Raw genomic sequence first — 21827 nt, 5'->3', positions numbered from 1 at the left:
TTATGCATTGTGTTGATGTATAAAGCATTATGTTTACAGCAATATGAATGAAACTCCAAAATTTTTTGGCATTTTTTATCAATTTGATTGAATCTAACTAGCCATTGGCCGTATTCATGATTTAAACATTTTCTTTCGCTTAAAGATTTGATGTTTAACATAAAATTATTATAAATCCTGATGTGAAATGTTAACTTGTGCTTCAGGAAGTATAAGGGCTTGTAAAAATGCTGCCTTGAAGTGTGAGGAATCAAAGTTTGAACAGTACAAACTCATGGTTGGTGATCGATTCTCTACTGCCGATTCTGATGGCATGAATTCTTGTCTCAACAAGATCAAAGTTTTGGAACACTGAATATTTGGCCTTCAACTAGTGTCTCATTGAAATTTTTCAGGTTATTTGCAACTTGTTTGCGTTCAATCACAAGTTGCCTCAGAATTCTAGGTTTAAATTTTAATCTCTCTAATCATAGGGGTATTTGTTCTCTCTGTGAGTTCAGTGCATTTCTGAGTTTACTGGTTATAGTAACTAGTGTATGTTATAGTAACTAGTGTATGTTATAGTTACAAGTTTCTTCCGTGAGAGAAGTGTCCTGGGAAAATATGTAAATTTGTGCCTTTGTAAAATAATACTAGATAGATTATTTCTAGTTATAGGGAGACATAATTGCATAGGGAAACTTTTTCTCTTTTATATAGCCTGCAGCAAGTTTCTTCCATTCTTTCACTTCAATTTTCTAGATGTATAGGAACAGATGCATCTTCTTAATGATTTATTGGTCTGGTTTATAGTAAGCAAACACTCTAATGAATGTTTTGCTTGAAGTAAATTAGAGCTTGTATTCGTTATCACTTGTTAGATGAAACTTCAATTCTCTCAGCTCCCCTTCTGGAGCATCAACATCACATTGCAAATGTTCTCCCTTAGGAGCGACCGAGACCGTTGAAGACTCAACTGAGAAGGCCGAAGGCCACGGGTATTTGGCCGATGGCCGGCCCTCACCATGAGAATTTGGCCGATGGCCGAACCCCATTACAATTAACGCTCAAACCGAGATCAGTGAAGCTAATCCATCATCAAGAATTAGGTAATGCAACCCTAAGCGGTATCCACCCCGATAAACGGGCCCAACAAGGTAGGCCCACCAGAATAATATAAATAGCATGCATCCCAAGGAGTAAGGTATGTCATTTATTACGATTTGCCTACCTGAGAGCTGACCACCCGCTTTACTGACTTGAGCGTCGGAGTGCCTTCACAGGTACCCCCCACCATCCGGTGTTCACCCCGACGACCGAGCGCCGAGTGCCGAAGGATAAGCAGGAGGACGAGAAGAATCTCAGCTCACCACCCAGTCACCTGACCGACCGAGGGAAGGAGAAGAAGACTTCAATAGTTCTCTAGGTCCCATCTCCCTAGCAGGAACACTTTCCAAATATACTATTTTACCAATATACCTCCAGATAAATTAGAGATTATGATAGAAATCAGCTAACACTGATTCGGTCCATTATAGCAAATACTCATGACTAAACACTATAAATAAACATTCTTTAGAAGTATAATATACACTTTAATCAGTTTTCACTATATACTTTTAACACAGAGTACTTACTTGTCGGAGTACCTTCTTCAAGTCAACTTCGATCAACAATTTAAGAAGAAAATTTGAAGTGAGGAGCACCGAAATTATATAACTAATCTGAGATACTATCTAGACCCACTTTATCTATTTACCGTTTATCTATACAAATTTAATAATTAATAAATTCAGCAAAATTTTAGTATAATTTAAGAAAGTTTTGAAATATGAAAATAAATAAAAAGATTATAAATTTATTGAACTACGTTAACTTAAAGCATTGAAAATACGACATTGGAAAGAAAGTAAAAATAATAAAATATGTTTGTTTATTGAATTTGCTTGTGCACGTGTCCCGCAACGGATATTTTTCCACTCACATGTTTTAAGGGCGCCACTTACTCACTAACTCTATGATTTTCAAAATTTCAAAACGACGCGTAATACGAGGAGAGATAAACGAGGCCACACCGAGAAAACTTTGTGCTCTATCACAACTCAAAAACACGTGTGCGCACTATTGGGCTTCATGACTCAAAGCCCATTAAAAGACCCGGCCCGTATTTCCTGATCTGACATTATCTTCTAGGGTGTTTCTTTTTCTTCCTTCCATCGATGCTTTGTGTTCTGGGAATTCGAATCTTCAATTTGCCTCAGCGCGAAGGATCATGGTGGGATTCAGAAACAGATACATGGTGATGGAGGTTTTTGTCAACCCTAATAGAGACAAAGTGGGCAATGATTCTATTATAATTACACAGTTTAATGTCTCCAAAGCTGTGAAAGACAGCCTTTTGGAGAATTTTGGGGAGTGTGGTTTGGCTTCATCGTTGGGATCATTCCAAGGTAAGTGCTAATTTGTTTAATTTCATGCTTCTTTTTTTTTTAATTCTACACAATTTGATTTTGATCGTATTAACATTTGCTTTTTGTTTTTTGTGTACAGTTAAGTATGTGAATTCAATTACCAATGTGTGTATAATTCGGGTATCAAGAGAGGACTATCAGAAAGTATGGTCTGCCATTACAATGGTCACAAACATTGCAAACTGCCCCGTCATGTTTAATTTGCTGGATTTGTCTGGTAAACAAAAATAAAATCCTGCTTCGTTGGTTTTTTTTTGGTTAATTTCTTTGGAAATGTATTGGAATTGAACAAGGGAGAAAAGAAAAAAAGTGTGTGCTAGATATGATATCTCGTGGAAAAGGAAAATTGTGAAAAAATCGGAAATTTTGCATTGTGCTATTGCTTTTTTTTTTTCTATTCAGTTTGATCCTCATGTCTACGTGTATCAGAAAAAAAATGTATAGAGAGGTTAGCCCCTTGGAAGGATTTCATTACCCTGGAGGGTCTGCTTTGTGATCATACCATAAACAAATTGGTCCAGATTTCGATTTAGAATCCTGTTATTTGCGGGCACTACTGTTGTCAGAAAACCTTTGTTTATTATGCTGTCGCTCGTCTTTATCTTTCAACAACAAAAGAATGACTTCGTATTTTCATAACTTGTACATTTACGATGAAATTTTTTATTTCAATAGAATGCTGAGCCTATCTTGCTATGGGGTTATGATTTACGATGAAATTTATTATTAAAACAAAGCTACTAACTGTGAAAACAAAAGACCTCAGGGTACCAATGTGAAAACAAAAGACATCAGGGTATCAATGTGAAAACAAAAAGCATGTGTATTATATACTATTGAATGAAAATTGAGGTTTTGGATATTAGGCTTCCTATTATGAGGGGGAGTGGAGCTTTGGGAGGGAAATTGGTTTGCAATAATTTGATATATGCAATTGTTGGGGGTGACATGGACTGTGTGCTGCAGTCATATGTATATATAGATTAGTGTTTAGGGATATGTGTGCTACAAAATCAAATTGTGTAGAATTAAAAAAAAAAAAGCATGAAATCAAACAAATTAGCACTTACCTTGGAATGATCCCAACGATGAAGCCAAACCACACTCCCCAAAATTCTCCAAAAGGCTGTCTTTTCACAGCTTTGGAGACATTAAACTGTGTAATTATAATAGAATCATTGCCCACTTTATCTCTATTAGGGTTGACAAAAACCTCCATCACCATGTATCTGTTTCTGAATCCCACCATGATCCTTCGCGCTGAGGCAAATTGAAGATTCGAATTCCCAGAACACAACGCATCGATGGAAGGAAGAAAAAGAAACCCTGGAAGATAATGTCAGATCAGGGAATACGGGCCGGGTCTTTTAATGGGCTTTGAGTCATGAAGCCCAATAGTGCGCACACGTGTTTTGAGTTGTGATAGAGCACACAGTTTTCTCGGTGTGGCCTCGTCTCGGCCTCTCGGCCAAGTCTTCTAAAGGGTCTTGGCCTCTCGGCCGTCTCGGCCAAGCCTTCCAAGGTCTCGGCCTCTCGGCCAAGTCTTCTAAGGTCTCGGCCATACCGGTACACTTGCCCCCCAGGCTCAAGGGCAGATGTGTTAGATATGTCCGATGAGTCTTTAATGATGGGTGTCGGTCGATTTCCCTTGATCGTGCGGGTTATTCCATTTCTCGAGGTGTGACGTGACCCAGGGTGTGAACAAATAAGTTGGACTAGGGCGGTCGGACCTTTTAATTGTGATTTTAATCGAACAAGAACGGGCGATCGGCCATTTAATTGTGATGTTTAATCGAACAACTAAGGATAGGTGGCCAGCTTACTTGCGATGTTAATCGAGCAAGTGTAGTGGGCGGCCGACCATTACTTGCGATGATAGTCGAGCAAGCGGGAAGTCGGTTGGTCAATACTTGCGATGTTAATCGAGCAAATTTGGAGAGCGTTCGGCCGGGAACTTGCGATGTTAATCGAGCAAGAGGGCGTTCGTCCAATACTTGCAATGTCATCGAGCAAGTTTGGTGGGAAGTCGGCCGGCACTTGCGATGTTAATCGAGCAAATTAGGTGAGAGATCGGCCGGGAACTTGCGATGTTAATCGAGCAAGCGGGCAATCGTATCGGCCAATACTTGCGATGTTAATCGAGCAAGGGGGCGTTCGGCCAAACTTGCAATGTCATCGAGCAAGTTTGGTGGGTGGTCGGCCGGCACTTGCGATGTTAATCGAAAAAGCGGGGCAGTCGTTCAGCCATTACTTGCGATGTTAATCGAGCAAGTTTGGTGGGGTGGTCGGCCGGAACTTGCGATGTTAATCGAGCAAGGGGGGCAGTCGGTCGGCCGAAAAGTCGGCCAAGCATTGAGACTTGGTGGCGCAAATTATGTCTCCTATAACTAGAAAATAATCTATCTAGTATTATTTTACAAAGGCGCAAATTTACATATTTTCCCAGGACACTTCTCTCACGGAAGAAACTTGTAACTATAACATACACTAGTTACTATAACCAGTAAACTCAGAAATGCACTGAACTCACAGAGAGAACAAATACCCTATGATTAGAGAGATTAAAATTTAACCTAGAATTCTGAGGCAACTTGTGATTGAACGCAAACAAGTTGCAAATAACCTGAAAAATTTCAATGAGACACTAGTTGAAGGCCAAATATTCAGTGTTCCAAAACTTTGATCTTGTTGAGACAAGAATTCATGCCATCAGAATCGGCAGTAGAGAATCGATCACCAACCATGAGTTTGTAATGTTCAAACTTTGATTCCTCACACTTCAAGGCAGCATTTTTACAAGCCCTTATACTTCCCTGAAGCACAAGTTAACATTTCATATCAGGATATATAATAATTTTATGTTAAACATCAAATCTTTAAGCGAAAGAAAATGTTTAAAATCATGAATACGGCCAATGGCTAGTTAGATGCAATCAAATTGATAAAAAATGCCAAAAAATTTTGGAGTTTCATTCATATTGCTGTAAACATAATGCTTTATACATCAACACAATGCATAAATGATTTAAATAAAATCCTTATCCCCTCCTAACCCGCACTGGGAAGTAAGAAAAGCAATGCATAACTAATCTATATATACAATATGACTGCAGCACACAGTCCATGTCACCCCAACAATTGCATATATCAAATTATTGCAAACCAATTTCCCTCCCAAACAATGTTGTCAAACTCGTAACTCGGATCCGGATCAGAGAGGGAACAAAAACTCGTAACTCGGAGATCGTAACTCGAGTCGGAAGAGTTACTATTCGAGTTTCTATGCATAAGATAATTCATGAAACGGTCCAAATACATAATTTTGAGTCAGCTATGATTTTTATTTAGGATAAGAAAATGTGTTGGAGATAAAAATAATTGTAATTTTTAAAATGGGCCTAAAAAACCTAATTTTGAGTAAGCTGTTAATTTTATTTAGGGGTTCCAGAGCAGAAGACTGTGAATTTTATTTAGGATTCCAGCTGCACATAACAGAGTACATTCCATATTTAAATTTTGAATTAGGTTTTATTAGGTTAAAAATTGAAATGGGCCTTAGGCCCAAAGTTATGACTCTTAAAATTTAGGTTTAGGCATGTGCTGCAGCATCTTTTCCTTCCTTATGCGCGGCGCCGTCGCAACTCCTCCTTCCTTATGCCGCGGCGCCGTCGCCAACGAGCTCCTTCTTCATGCTTCGCCGACGTCACAACATACGTTTGCGGGTGGTGCGCGAAGGCGGGCGGCGGAGCACGAGCGGCGCATTAGGGTTTTTTCTGGACCGCGTCATGGATCGCGGAAGCTCATAGATCGATCCAACACTTAGATCACTGGATCGCTCCGATCCAGAGAGGGTCTGATCCCACCTCCGATCCAACTCGTTTTTGCCTAAAAAGATCGTAAAAGCGCAAGATCGGCGAGTTAACTCGCGATCTTGACAACACTGATCATATCTAGCACACACTTTTTTTTCTTTTCTCTCCTTGTTCAATTCCAATATATTTCCAAAGAAATTAAACAAAAAAAAACCAACGAAGCAGGATTTTATTTTTGTTTACCAGACAAATCCAGCAAATTAAACATGACGGGGCAGTTTGCAATGTTTTGTGACCATTGTAATGGCAGACCATACTTTCTGATAGTCCTCTCTTGATACGCGAATTATACACACATGGGTAATTTGAATTCACATACTTAACTGTACACAAAAAACAAAAAGCAAATGTTAATACGATCAAAATCAAATTGTGTAGAATTAAAAAAAAAAAAAGCATGAAATCAAACAAATTAGCACTTACCTTGGAATGATCCCAACGATGAAGCCAAACCACACTCCCCAAAATTCTCCAAAAGGCTGTCTTTCACAGCTTTGGAGACATTAAACTGTGTAATTATAATAGAATCATTGCCCACTTTGTCTCTATTAGGGTTGACAAAAACCTCCATCACCATGTATCTGTTTCTGAATCCCACCATGATCCTTCGCGCTGAGGCAAATTGAAGATTCGAATTCCCAGAACTCAAAGCATCGATGGAAGGAAGAAAAAGAAACCCAGGAAGATAAATGTCAGATCAGGAAATACGGGCCGGGTCTTTTAATGGGCTTTGAGTCATGAAGCCCAATAGTGCGCACAACGTGTTTTGAGTTGTGATAGAGCACAAAGTTTTCTCGGTGTGGCCTCGTCTCGGCCTCTCGGCCAAGTCTTCTAAGGTCTTGGCCTCTCGGCCGTCTCGGCCAAAGCCTTATCAGGTCTCGGCCTCATCGGCCAAGTCTTTTAAGGTCTCGGCATCTCGGTCGTCTCGGCCAACTCTTCTAAGGTCTCGGCCATACCGGTACACTTGCCCCCCAGGCTCAAGGGCAGATGTGTTAGATATGTCCGATGAGTCTTTAATGATGGGTGTCGGTCGGTTTCCCTTGATCATGCGGTTATTCCATTTCTCGAGGTGTGACGTGACCCAGGGTGTGATCAAATAAGTTGGACTCAGGCGGTCGGCCTTTTAATTGTGATTTTAATCGAACAAGTACGGGCGATCGGCCATTTAATTGTGATCTTTAATCGAACAACTAAGGATAGGTGGCCAGCTTACTTGCGATGTTAATCGAGCAAATGTAGTGGGCGGCCGACCATTACTTGCGATGATAGTCGAGCAAGCGGGAAGTCGGTCGATCAATACTTGCGATGTTAATCGAGCAAATTTGGTGAGCATTCGGCCGGAACTTGCGATGTTAATCGAGCAAGCGGGCAATCGTTCGGCCAGTACTTGCGATGTTAATCGAGCAAGCGGGCGTTCGTCCAATACTTGCAATGTCATCGATCAAGTTTGGTGAGCAGTCGGCCCGCACTTGCGATGTTTTTTTTTTTTGATCAGCAACGAATTAATAAAATTAAATGAAACACTTTAGGGGTGTTCCAACCCTTATACATAGACCTCCTAATTAAGCATTTAGCAATTAAAACAAGGTTAAGCGGCTCCCCACTTAACTCAAAAACTTAAAGCTAGGGTACATCATTGCGTTTTTGTTATTAACCTGGGGTATCTATTTTGGCTTTTGCAGTAACATGGCCAGAAACTGGTGGTTGGCGATGTTGGTCACGACTTAAATTTGGATAGAGTACCGGTACTTGCGATGTTAATCGAGCAAATTAGGTGAGCGATCGGCCGGAACTTGCGATGTTAATCGAGCAAGCGGGCAATCGTTCGGCCAATACTTGCGATGTTAATCGAGCGAGGGGGGCGTTCGGCCAAACTTGCAATGTCATCGAGCAAGTTTGGTGGGTGGTCGGCCGGCACTTGCGATGTTAATCGAAAAAGCGGGCAGTCGTTCAGCCATTACTTGCGATGTTAATCGAGCAAGTTTGGTGGGTGGTCGGCCGGAACTTGCGATGTTAATCGAGCAAGGGGGCAGTCGGTCGGCCGAAAAGTCGGCCAAGCATTGAGACTTGGTGGCGCAAATTATGTCTCCTATAACCAGAAATAATCTATCTAGTATTATTTTACAAAGGCGCAAATTTACATATTTTCCCAGGACACTTCTCTCACGGAAGAAACTTGTAACTATAACATACACTAGTTACTATAACCAGTAAACTCAGAAATGCACTGAACTCACAGAGAGAACAAATACCCTATGATTAGAGAGATTAAAATTTAACCTAGAAGAATTCTGAGGCAACTTGTGATTGAACGCAAACAAGTTGCAAATAACCTGAAAAATTTCAATGAGACACTAGTTGAAGGCCAAAATACTCAGTGTTCCAAAACTTTGATCTTGTTGAGACAAGAATTCATGCCATCTGCCCTTGAGCCTGGGGGGCAAGTGTACCGGTATGGCCGAGACCTTACAAGAGTTGGCCGAGACGACCGAGAGGCCGAGACCTTAGAAGACTTGGCCGAGAGGCCGAGACTTTGAACAGTACAAACTCATGGTTGGTGATCGATTCTCTACTGCCGATTCTGATGGCATGAATTCTTGTCTCAACAAGATCAAAGTTTTGGAACACTGAGTATTTTGGCCTTCAACTAGTGTCTCATTGAAATTTTTCAGGTTATTTGCAACTTGTTACTCATGATTGGTGGAAAATTAATTTCTAATTTTTTTAATACTTTTAATGAAAAGTGATTTAAACCAAATATAATGTTTTTCACGTAGGAATAAAAAGATTTTCATTATTTAAATCTATAATTATAACTTTTGTTTTGTAATAATTGTCATTCAAAATGTATTAGTTGTCATTTGGTATTGTGAGAAAAATAACGACAAAAAACTAATCCATAAATTCCAGCTCTGTAAGAAAATTATCCAGTACTCGTAAAAGAGGAGTAGTTATAAACATTATAACCATGCTAATATATAAGTCCAGTCTTAGCAAGGTTATGCAGAGCGTGGAATGTATGGTATCTCGATTTAGTCTTTTACCAGCAAATTCTTCACGCCCCACATTATCAATGCATGTATATGGAGCTTAATGGTCTTCTCCTTCCAGTTGCTGATAGTTTGTACAAAATCAACACACTGAATTACAATGAAACGTTTTAAAATTACTTCCCAATTTCAGTATAAAAAAAGAAGAAAATGCCCTTAAATAAAATGGAATACATTCCTTTTGTAGAATATGTTTTCCGAACTCCTTATGTAGAATATGTTCAGTTTTTTTTAGAAACATTTTTTTGTATTGTGAGTTTTTTGGATTTTTATTTCCGAAACACAATAGTATCTGCTGGAAAAGTTTTTTATGCCCCGTTGTCAAACTTAAACAAGCCCTTGTTGAACAATTTAGATTTCATTACATGGCAATTGCTTCCTGAACCATATCACTGCACCCGATCCCAGTGGAAAAGACGAAACTGTCCTTAAAAAAAAATTTCGAAATATGTGTTCCGGATATTCTTTTCCGGAACGAAATTTTATATTACGGATTTTTTTATCCGGAATGGATTTTTTATTTTTGTTTCTGGATTTTCATTTCCGAAACACAATTATTTCTTTTGTGGATTTTTTTTTCCGGAATGTATTATTTTTCAATTCTGGATTTTTTTGTCCGAAATAAAATTTTAATTTTTGTTTTCGGATTTTTATTTCCGAAACTTAATAATTACTTCCGGATTTATTTTTCTGGAATATATTATTTTCAATTCCAGATTTTTATTTCCGGAATTAAGGGCATTTTTTAAAATTAAAAAAATATGTTGGGTGCAGGTTAAAAATAATTGGGTGCAGGGAGCATTTGCCTCATTACATTTGAGGTTGTAAGCCCATGCAAGGCATCCCTACTTCTTCTGGAAAAAATTGATCAAAATAGTGTAATTCATTTTGAAAATTACACAAATAAACAAATACAAAAAAATTATGAAAATGGATATTTTCGAGTTAAAGTTGTTAATGGTATAGATAACATTAATTAAATTCATTAATCTGTCATTTATTTTATTTTTTTTAAAAATTAAAGTTACCAACATATTAACAACTTTACTTTATATAAAATATGAGAAAAGTGTACACTGGTTTGACAACTCTAATATTTTATTTAAATTGTTGACAATTTCAGTTGAATTTTTTTTTAAAATTTAATTTTGTTTAAAATAAAAAAATTTAGAAATTATTTAAAATTACATGAATGGACAACAACGTTGTGAAAATTTGTATTTTATAGATAAATAATATTAAAAAAGTTAAAACTACATTTTGTTTTGACAAAAAAAAATTGTGTTGGGTTAAAAATAGGTTGTGCAATAAATACAAAATATTTAACACTTTTTAAATATTGTTAAAATTAAACATTTTTTGTTGTTTTAAAAAATTAAAATTATGTTCACGAAGTAGCATTTATGATTTATATAATTATAAATAAAAGGGGTAGCATTTAAAAAATATTTATAAAATAATAAATAAGTAAAATTTATACATGATTAGAAAATAGAAATGTAGGAAAAGTTGTCATCTATGAGAAGCTGTGCCACAGGGTGGTCTTCTTCGTTGTCCTCGTGGTCGTCCTTGTGGTTGTTGTTCGGATGGAACGGTAGGAAGGAGCGGAGGTGGAATGTCATCGTAAGTGTCTTCGACTTCATTGTCCTCACTTTGATTTATGGACACCTGTGAAGGCATTGTTGGTCGATAATATTGCATGGATGACATTGGATTGTAGGTAGATGGAGGGGTTATGGTAGAGGTTGCAAAGGAATTTGATGGACCAACAAAAAATTGTTGTTGAGATGAAAATATTAAGTAGTTGAAAGGTGGTTGATGGAATGACGATTGGAATGACATGTGAAATTGATCCCTATCTCCGAACAACTGGAATAGGTGAACACTTGTTGTTGAACATGTACCCGATTTTTGTTGACTATAAAACCTAAAAACACTACACTATCTACACAAAAAGTGATTTTATCTATATTGTTCCGGCCGGTTGACCTGGGTCGTCTTTATGCGTATCTTGTTCTAACGAGCTAGGGCACCTTCGTTCCGCTTCGTCTGTGAGTACCTGAAAAAGAAGAACAAAGGGGCGCCCTCGTGGCCGTTTGCACTCCGACGATCAAGTCAGCTGGCGAGAAACACCGAAGTAACTAGAAACTGTATGCTAATCTCAATGACTGAAACTGTGTGGCTAAAACTATGTTGCCCTAATTGCCTTGTGCTCACAGTGGGTGCGCCGTCAAGAACAACTAGGGTTTTTCCTCTATATGTCTATCTGAGAACTAGGTTAAAAATCGTGTAACTGTGAAAACGTACCTTACTAGGGCTCTTCGCGCCCTTCATATAGGTGAAAACTAGGGTTTACCTTTGCGCTGCTGCTATTATCTAGGGTTCCTTGGAGAATGTCCTTACGCCGCTATCCTTAGGATCTTAGCGTATCTGGCCCTTAGCGTATCTGGACCATGGACTTCCCTTATCTGGAGTGCAATGATTAACCTTGTGGCCGCTTGGGCTCTAACTTGAGCGTTGTATCTCTCACGCCATCATACTGTTTAGGTGCCCTAATTAATAACGTCTCATGCATGCAGCCTTCCTTGGAGATCTTTTATGGGCACGTGGGCATTGTTACGTGCCCCTTTGACTTGATCGTTTATTCTGTGCGGAGGGTCCCACAGCGCCGCCACCCAACTTAGGGTTATTCCATCGTGTGATGTCACGCGGGTTGACTCTTCGGGCGATGTCTTACTTGAGCGGCGTCTTGCTTAGGCGATGTCCTTCTCTTGGCGGTGACACATCTCGGCGATAACCGATTATTTATACTGCAGAACGCCGCTTCTACATACGGCGACTACGTTGACTTCTTGACCACCTACCTTTCTCTTGTCCATGTCATCACACCCGATGACCTGGTCGGTACATATATTAACAAACAAACTATTTTTCCTAAGCACTAAAAGAACCTCTTTTAGGCGACTTAGGTAAGACTTTAGACTTTGACTATATACTAATATATCATCAAAATAAACTACTACATATTTACCTATGCATTATTCATAAGCCTCATGAAAGTGCTAAGTGCATTAGTGAGTCCAAAAGGCATCACTAACCACTTATATAGTCCAAATTTGGTCTCAAAAGCAATTTTCCACTCATCACCTTCTATGATTCTTATTTGGTGATATCCGCTTTTAAGATCAATCTTGGAAAATATAGTGGACCTATGCAATTCATCAAGTTTAGGATTTGGATGCCTATATTTGATGGTGATGTTATTGATGGCTCTACAATCAAAACACATTCTCCACTTGCCATCTTTCTTAGGCACCAACAAAACAGGTACAACACAAGGACTTAGACTCTTTTGTGTTAGAATGTATGGCTTTAAATTAGAGGGGGTGAATGGTTTAAAGAGGGTTTTCGCAAACTTTTAAGTCTAGATCTTTTGAGAATGCTTAAGCTTTGGATTCAATCAAGAGTGGATTTATACAGTTAATCTACCCCAGATCCTATCTAAAGACAGCTCAGCAACAACAAGCATATACAACCAGCCTTCCATCAACCTTCAAAGGGTTTGGATTCTTCAAAGCTTGAACACACTTGATTCAACAATCTCCCCCTATTTGATGAAGACAAATCCCTGGTTGCTTGTGTTGGATTTGATTGAATCTGAAAAAGTTCCTGCAAGACAAAGTTTAAGCAAAGCACAGTATCTCTGATATAGGGTTAGAGTTAAAAACAGAAACAATATATCAACAGTAAAACTAGCAGAACTAAGGCTTACTTAAACATCCATAAACCACATAGAGTTTTGCAGAAATTAAAAGATAATGAAAGAAAACACAACATAAATCTCCCCCTATTTGTGAAGACAAATAGACAAAAAGAAGAGATAAAAAAATAATTATTCCAGATCATACAGAAATTTAAAACAAAAGCAATTAAACTGTTACAAGACCTAAAACAATCGGTTGTTTCGTGAATTCAACCAGTTGTTTTTCCTTTAATCTTCCTTGCCATACTGCAGTTCAAAGATTTGATTCTGAACAACTTCTATCTATTCATCCAAGGTCATGAACCGTGTATCCATGCTGTTGAATCTGTTGTCTATACTCTGGAAGTTGCTTACACATAAATCATGAAGATTTCTTTGATTCTCGGCAAATCCATCAAGCCTATTGACCATATATCTTTCAAAAGAAGACATGGATGACATTTCATCTCCTTGATTCCCTACACTGGTTCCAACACCTAGATTGGTTTCAGGTTGCTCTTCTTGATGAAAATCCATGTCAGCAGCTTGATATTCTTCATCAAAATCAGCAGCTGCAGCACTTGGTGAAGCACCATGATCACCATCTTTGCTCACCCATTTGCCACTTATTTTGGTGAATCCCATCTTGCTAAGAGAGCCACTGTTAATCTCTTGTGTTGACTTGACAAGCTCAGATGACTCATCTTCCAGATTCACTTCAAAATAAAGCAGAAATTTATAGATCAAAACAACATAGGGATAGTGATAATCACTTAACCTCATGGATTTTTGCATGTGCTCTTTGATGATGTGGATCAAGTTGATTATGATTTTCTTCATGATGTAGTAGATAGATCATGTTCAGGATTTTTAATAGAACACATGGTTATCCAAAAACTATTCAGCACCAAGTAGATGACACTAAGCTTCAAGTTTCAACTGAAATACATGAAACATAGAATCACAACGGAAGTTGAAATAAAGAAAAACTATCCCCTATTTTATGTAATTTCACTTTTTGCAGATCAAAAAGGTGCTAAAGCTCCAAATTTCAACTGAAATACAAACATGGAATAAAAAAAAATAAGCCCCAATAGTTTATATAATTTTATTTTACCCCACAAAGCTATGTACTCTTGCATACACAATATAAATCTTCTTTAACCCAATAAATTTTACATCGAGCTTAAAATGACAGAATCCTTCTAAAGAAATGTAACATAATCAAACAATATCCCAAGGGAAGTATGAAAAGTGCTAAGAGGATACTGGTGACAAACATTCGAGTCTCACAACTAGCAGCACAGGCACCACAAGTAGAAGGGAAAGTCATCACCTGTCAAAAAAAGGCAGCAACTTGACATTGAATAAACAAACACATAAGGCCAAAGCTCAGTACACAGAACTATATAGTTCAGCAATTGTACCTCTTCTGGTGCAGTATATCGAAACAAGGCTTCAGCAATTTCTGCACTGTTACTCTGTGCAATGGCACGATGGCCAGCTGTTGCCCCTACTGATCCATGTGGTTCTCTCCTCACTTGATCAGTAGTCACAGCTTCTCCGCCTCCCGGGGCATCAACATGAGTTCCTTCAGCCTGTGCAGAATCAACAAGGTATCCCAATGATGCTTGCTGCTCAGGAGTTCTCTCATAAAACTTGATCGTCAACGATGGATCAGATGATGGTGCAAACCTATTCAATGTGTTCTGCATTTACTTAAAATAGTACTAGCTAAAACATTGGACTAATATTACCAAGTACCAAATGAAGGTACAAGTTTGCCTCACCAACAAATACATGTTTGTCTTGACCAATTTAAAATAAGTTAAAAGGTACAATATGGTGTGATTCATAAAAGAATGTATCCAATCCAAAGTCAAGCACAAGCACAATGTGACTAAATTTTAGCCCATACAGAGATCAGCACTTTACATACTAAACCACACTCCACTCTTGAGCAACAAATCCAGGAGGTTGCTAATTCATATGCTATCACTGAATACCTTTTGTCATTTACTTGTATGTGAGGATACCTTAGCCTCTATTGTTATAATCTCTTCTCTAATAAAAATACTTTTACTCATTTAAAAAAAATACTTCTACAAGGTATAATCTCTTACGGGTTTTCAATAAAGCTGTTTCCGACAGGATCATCAAGAATAAATGTGATGCATGATTCTCCTGTTGCACAGGCTCGCAGTTTCACCAAGAACTGATCAATTGCTCCAGCTGTCTCCGGAGCCACTTTCTAGAGGGTAGAAAGCATAACATTAATTAAGTTATTTAAAGAAGAATGCATGCATCAAATAAAAATATTTAGCGCAGAAACAAATAGTACTTTGCGTTCCTCTTGAAGGGCTTGAAGTTCATCAGTTGCTCTCATAAGTATCCCTTCCACCTATAATTACACAACAAAAGATATTGTTGAATCATTTGATTACAAATTTTCAACTGTTCAATGTTCATGAATTTTCACAAAAGAAAGTTAAGAGTTCTCTGATGCCCACGATTTACATTCCTTGTTGTTAGTAGGATATTAAATGTACTAGTAGAAGCTTCATGTTAGTAGGATATTAATGTACTACTAGAAGTTGTTAGAAGTTGTAGAAGATTCTAGATATCTCTTTGTAATAATTACTCTAGGGTTAAAGTTTTCTATATATAAAGGTTGATGTCTTGTTTCAATTAATATAATTGAATAAAAATCTTCTTTCATTCATCATTTATTTCATTTAAGTTAGTATTAGAGCTCACAATGTTGGGGCCTATTTCTACGACCTTTCACTGTCACTGAAGTTTTTTGTGTTAATGTTTCATTATACTTACAAGGGAGACTAAGAAATTCTTACTATTTATCTTATCACGGCAACTCTACTAAGTAATGATGATCTTCCTTCATCCTCTTCAATTGACAATGGAATGCCTGCATTACATGCTGAAATTGAACGTTTAAAATCTCTCATGGAGTCTATCAGTAAGCCACCTTGTGGTACTTGCTTCGTAACCATGACTGGTAAGAACTCTAATTCCTCTTTTGATGTTTCTTAAAATTTATGCAAGGACTCTTGAGTTCTAGACTTTGGTGCGACAGACCATATGACACCTCACTCATCTCTTTTAATGTCATGTGTTTCTTTTCCTGGTAATTACATTACTCTTGCCAATGGGACTCGTATCCCAATAGTTGGACATGGTAATATTTATCTTATGTTTCTAACTATCCGACTCTTCTTCAATATTATCCAATGGGGCATATCCCCCGTCTTCCCCTTCAGAGAAACTCTAGTCAAAGTTAAGTAATTATTCAAACTCAAAATCAAAGCTATCATGCAATTCATTCCCAACCCCGATTTGAATCTTCCCTTTGCCCCTCCCTTGTTGGGGATGGAGTTGCAGCTAGACCTTTCTTAGAAGCATGAGAAGATCCAATGACAATACCACAACCACTTGATGGTTGCTTTCTTTTACTGGTTACTTGTCTTGTGTAAATTATTAGTTCTCCAACATCTAAAGCTTCATAAGCAGTTGCCTAATTTAGAGTGGAATCATCATCAAAAACCAACTCATTTCCCCCCTCTTCATTATCATTATCATCATCATCATCTACTTGCCCCACTAACCACTCATCAATGTTATCGATATTGAATAACGGATCATATCGGAGACCCCATAAATCCTTTATAAAGTTATAACAGAAACCATAACGGGTTATGGCGGAAGGTGTTGTGGCGGAGATAAAAAAATGTATTGTGGATTGCAATAAGTATAATGTTTTAAATGGGTCAAAAATGGGCCCAAAAAAAACTAATTTTAGGTAGGTTTTGAACTCTTAATTAGGTTTAACAGCTCATGTAGCCGCAACACATTCAAATTTTATTTGAATAATTAAGGTTTTATTAGTTAACCGTTGGAATGGGCCAAAGGCCCAAACTTAATTTAAGTAGGTTTTGAACTCTTAATTAGGTTAAATAACTGATGCAGCTGCAGCACATTCAAATTTTATTTTAATAATGAGGATTTTAGGGTTTTATTAGTTAAAAGTTGGAATGGGCCAAAGGCCCAAACTTATTAGGGTTTTTTCAAAATTAGGTTTAGGTGTTTTATCTTCTTCATGCGTCGAAGGTCCCTTCTTCATTTTTTGCTATCGTCGCAGCGTGCGCTGCCGCTGTTACTTTCGTGGTCGTTGTCACAGTGTTTTTCTCTGCCTTTTACGATATTTCCGTTTTTCGTTAGCTTTCTGAGATGCCAAAAGCGACCTCCAAGGGAAAACCGCATCACCACCGCCTTGTTGTGGCGGTGGTCGGAAAATCCGCCACCGTCTTCCGCCATGGCGCCGCCATAACCGAAAAGTGATAACAATGACACTCATTGCACTCATCCATGCCATTGAATACAATAGGGTCTATTTTATCTCTAATATTGTATCTTTGAGCAAGTTGTTGGTTACGTAAACCAAATCATGCAACGTTTTGTACAGCCTATTCCTTTTTTTCAATGAATCTACAAGTATAATGTGAATTAATTTATTTCTACATTCTACAAAATAATAATGAAATGAGTCATGTTATGAGAAATAATTATTACTTCCTCAAATAAACTCCAATTGCGCTCACATTCCGATGAACTACATATCAAACTTAAAATCGTAATTGCTAGCTTTTATAAGTTGGGAGCTACGTGCCCATAATTCTTCCACCATTGAGCTATAAAAGTAAAAAAACTTAGAATGTAACCATTATATGATATAATTTACATCTTAACCCAATTTAGATAGCGTTTAATTGTCTCACCTGGGGTTGTGGTCTTCCTTGATTCTTTGGCAGAGAACACTTCAACTTTTATAAAGAGGCAAGTCAAATAAATTTTTTTGTGCACATCTTTACTTGGCACCAACCTCTTAATGCAAGCATACAATCCATTTGTATCTTCCAAATCATATTCCATTTTTGGGTTAGGACAATAGAACTTTGGATTCAAAAAAGTGACCAATTGCATGCAAGGGGCAAACGAAATTGGCATGTCCATCTATTATCAATGATTGTAAATACATCCTTGTATTTACTTTCGTGGTTATTGAATGACTTCATTATTGTTTCCTTGACTTTCTCCATTGCTTCATATTTATAACGCATAGTTGCTTTTCTCTCTCTATCAATCAAACAAAGTACATGAAGAAGAGGAGTCATGACTTTGGCAGTAAATATAACATGATTCCGAAATGAAGGCATAAGAACAATTTGTGTAGGTTCTTTACCCTTAGCTTCCTTAGACAGCTTGTTCTTGCTCCATTCATTTCAAGTGAAAATCTTTCTCAAATTTCCCTTCTTTTGATACAACTTTTGTAATGATAAATAAGAGGTAGAAAACCTTGTAATTGCATGTCTTACCAATTCCCTCTTATTTGTAAATTATCTCAATAAACTCAAGGAACTACAAAGGAATTTTTCCAATGTCTTCAAGCATCAAATCTATACAATAGGCCAGCACAAGGAGTCCAATAAAGATTATGTCTTTTTTCTTCCAATAATTTACCAACCAAGACATAATTAATACCATTATCTATGATAACTTCAACCACATTTTCTTCTAAAAATCTCCTCCAAAAGGGCATCAAGCATCTCGGAGAGTTTTTCTCCTGTCTTCACAAATTTAGAATCATCAATCGACTTGGCAAACATTGTCCCTACAAGAGAGCTCACCAAAAAGTTAATCAAACATCGTTGCTTCCAATCAATCCATGCATCTGACATGATAGAACAACCATGCTTAGTCCAGTGCAATTTATGATCTTTCAACAATTCTTCAGTGTACTCAATTTCCTTATTGAGGAGTGGAACTCTAATCTCATGGTAGGTAGGAGCTGGCAAATTAGGTCCATAAGCACCTATAGCAGCAATCATATCTTGAAAACTCTTCAATCTTACAAGATTAAATGACAAGCTTGCTTGATACCAAAATTGAGCAATATATTTATGCCTTTAAGAAGATGATGAACATGAGAAACAAATCTTGAAAAGAAAAGATTGCTACTCAGTTTGAAATGAAGGATCTAGGAAATTAAAGTACTTCCTTGGGATAGAAGTAGCTTACTCAATGTTGTTAAAATCATGATCTAGATCGTAAGATTGTACGATCTTGCAATTTTTTAGAAGAAATCGTGTCGGATCGCACGGTGGATCACTACCTAAATGGATCGGAGCGATCTAACGAGTCGGTAGCCGGATCAAAGAATCAAGGAGTCACGGCTCAGCACTATTGAAAAAAAAACTCTGAAAATGATGTTCGAGAATAACCCTAATATCAAACTCGCACCTCCGTTACCGCGCCTCTCTGCCACTCACCCCTCCATCACGCGCTCCTCCGTTGTTCACCTCTCCGTTGTCGCACCTCTTCGTCGTTGCGCCTCTCCCTCTCCCCACTGCCTTTTATATAGGCATGTTTTGTTCCTTCTTTATTTTCCCTTTCTTCTACTCCCTTGCCTTGTTAAAGGCACCATTGTTTACTAATATAAACACAAACCTAATGTGGAAGCAAGGCACAACAGTTTACTAATATAAAGACCTAACGTAGACAGATTATTTGTATTAAATATTTATTAATTTATTAATTATTTTATGCATTAATCTTGCGAATTATACTATATATGTCTAATTATTTTATATATTCAATATTATTTTTCATATTCACATTATTTTTCATATACCACTAACCCTTTATGGGTCGAGTTACAAAATTTTATCTCTTTTCCGATCCTCTTTCTATCCTCGAGTTTAACAACATTGAGCTTACTCGAAGAAAGGGATCTTTGTCTCCCAAAGAAAGTATGCTCTTAATCTTCTAAAATAAACAAGTAAGATTGATTGCAAGACCACTAGAGTTCCTATAGAACAAAGCCGTAAATTATAAATGATGAAGGCAGAACTACTGTGAATAAAGGTCAATATTAAAGACTTGTGGGGGAAGCTCATTTACTTAGGTCACACTAGACCTGACATAGCCTATGTTGTAAGTGTAGTTAGTCAGTTTATGCCTAATCCAAGTGAGAGACATTTACAAGTTGTGAATAGAATCCCTCAATATTTGAAGACAATCCAGGAAGGGGATTATTGTTCAAAAGGAATGGAAAATTAAGAATGGAAGTGTATACTAATGTAAATTTTGAAGGGTGTCACAAATAGGAAATCCACCTTAGGATATTGCATGTTTTTTGCTAGAAATTTGGTGAGTAGAAGTAAGAAACAAAATGTTGTTGCAAGGTCTACTGTAGAGGCTAAATTCTGAGTTATGGCACAAGGGGAATGTGAATTATTATGGTTGAGAATTATTCTAAAAGATCTTAAAGTGGCATGTGAAGAGTATATGATTCTTTATTGTGATAATAAGTCAGCTATTAGGCATTGCTCACAATCCAATTCAGCATGATAGGACCAAACATATAGAGATAGATCGACACTTTCTTAAAGAGAAACTAGATAGTGGCCTTATCATTACATCTTATGTGCCATCTTGTTAGCATACTTGTTTACAAAAGGTCTTCCCACTTAACAATTTCATGATCTCACATGCAAACTGGGAATGATAGATATCCATTCGCCAGCTTAAGGGGGAGTGTTGTTAGTAGGATATAAATGTACTACTAGAAGTTGTTAGAAGCTATAGAAGATTCTAGAGATCTCTTTGTAATAATTACTTTAGGGTTATAGTTCTCTATATATAGAAGTTGATGTACTGTTTCAATTAAATTTAATTGAATAAAAATCTTCCTGGCTACTAAATAAAGGGTGCATATAGAAATTGCCAAACCTATGATATGATCAAGAGTCGAACCAAAAGCTTAAAAAATCTACACTAAATCAAACAAAAAAAAAAGACAAAAAGGATAGCAATCTCTTCTTTTTAATTCAACAATTGTTTCGACCAAACAGAAAGGACACTGACATGTTTACTCACTAGATGATTATACACATGCGGAGTAAATTTAGCCATCTTAAATAGAAATACAATGTTGAGACTCGAGATTTTCACTGACAAATGAAATAATGGGTAACCCCCTGCCCTACCCAGAAAAAAAAATTGAACAAGCAAACTTGTCATTGCCAGGAATGGGAAACAACAAAGTAAATTGAAATATGTATTAGAAGTACCGTTGACAAACTACCACGTTGAGCCTCTGGTGGAATCTCAAAATCCAGTTCAGGTATCTGCACAATCATATACATATAAGGTTGCCTTTTGAATAAATTTATTACAAAGCAGACTATAAATTTTGAATAATAGAACCAGATTAGTCATTAAAATTTATAAGCAACATCTTAAATTACTTCTTTCATAAAAATATCTATCTTTCTAACTATCTATGTAAACAAATAGACATACAGATAAATAGGTATGTAGGTATGTAGGTATGTAGGTAGATAATATCAGCTCAACTAAGACTATGTGGCTTAGCCCTAGACTTCAAAGAGACAAGAACCAAGGTGTTAATGAACTAAAGAATTTTGAAGATTACAATCTAAATAGGAAATAGGGTACACAGGTTTATATAAATATGAAGAAAATAAACAAAACAAATTTGAGTACCTTAATGGTAGCAGATTCTGATTTAACCACTTGACGATTTAGCATCTACATTCATTAAACTTGTTAGACACTTGTATAAACAAATCATCATAACGGCAAACCACAAAGACAAGTTTACAAATCAAAATAA

At 37.2% G+C, this 21827-nt stretch overlaps 1 protein-coding gene, 1 long non-coding RNA gene and 2 pseudogenes across 4 annotated transcripts; 1 reads left to right on the top strand and 3 right to left on the bottom strand.

The window, feature by feature from the left end:
- Positions 1 to 2180: 2180 nt before the first annotated feature.
- On the top strand, positions 2181 to 2998 carry LOC150027675 (uncharacterized). Its single transcript, XR_016520785.1, has 2 exons — positions 2181 to 2429; positions 2530 to 2998. It is a non-coding gene; the product is annotated as an uncharacterized LOC150027675 (long non-coding RNA).
- Positions 2999 to 5035: 2037 nt separating this feature from the next.
- LOC150027674 (putative ribonuclease P/MRP protein subunit POP5) lies at positions 5036 to 6966 on the bottom strand (annotated as a pseudogene). Its single transcript, XR_016520784.1, has 3 exons — positions 6746 to 6966; positions 6481 to 6645; positions 5036 to 5258 (listed from the first exon to the last, which is right to left on the bottom strand). The product of XR_016520784.1 is annotated as a putative ribonuclease P/MRP protein subunit POP5 (transcript).
- Positions 6967 to 14278: 7312 nt separating this feature from the next.
- On the bottom strand, positions 14279 to 21827 carry LOC137806065 (uncharacterized). 2 transcript variants are annotated; one of them, XM_090302819.1, is made up of 6 exons: positions 21698 to 21826; positions 21262 to 21318; positions 15456 to 15515; positions 15238 to 15365; positions 14542 to 14809; positions 14279 to 14450 (listed from the first exon to the last, which is right to left on the bottom strand). In XM_090302819.1, the coding sequence occupies exons 1-6, from the start codon at positions 21740 to 21742 to the stop codon at positions 14301 to 14303; spliced, it is 708 nt and encodes a 235-aa protein (XP_090158945.1). In that variant the 5' UTR covers positions 21743 to 21826; the 3' UTR covers positions 14279 to 14300. The 2 variants fall into 2 exon arrangements, with proteins under 2 accessions (XP_090158945.1, XP_090158946.1); XM_090302820.1 differs by lacking the exon at positions 14279 to 14450 and having other exon boundaries at positions 14755 to 14823; positions 21698 to 21827.
- Positions 17810 to 19109, bottom strand: LOC150027673 (uncharacterized; annotated as a pseudogene).

The sequence above is a fragment of the Phaseolus vulgaris genome, chromosome 5 (assembly GCF_051622355.1).
Source record: "Phaseolus vulgaris cultivar YP4 chromosome 5, ASM5162235v1, whole genome shotgun sequence".
Lineage (NCBI taxonomy): Eukaryota > Viridiplantae > Streptophyta > Magnoliopsida > Fabales > Fabaceae > Phaseolus > Phaseolus vulgaris.
This window is presented reverse-complemented; position numbering and strand designations above follow the sequence as displayed.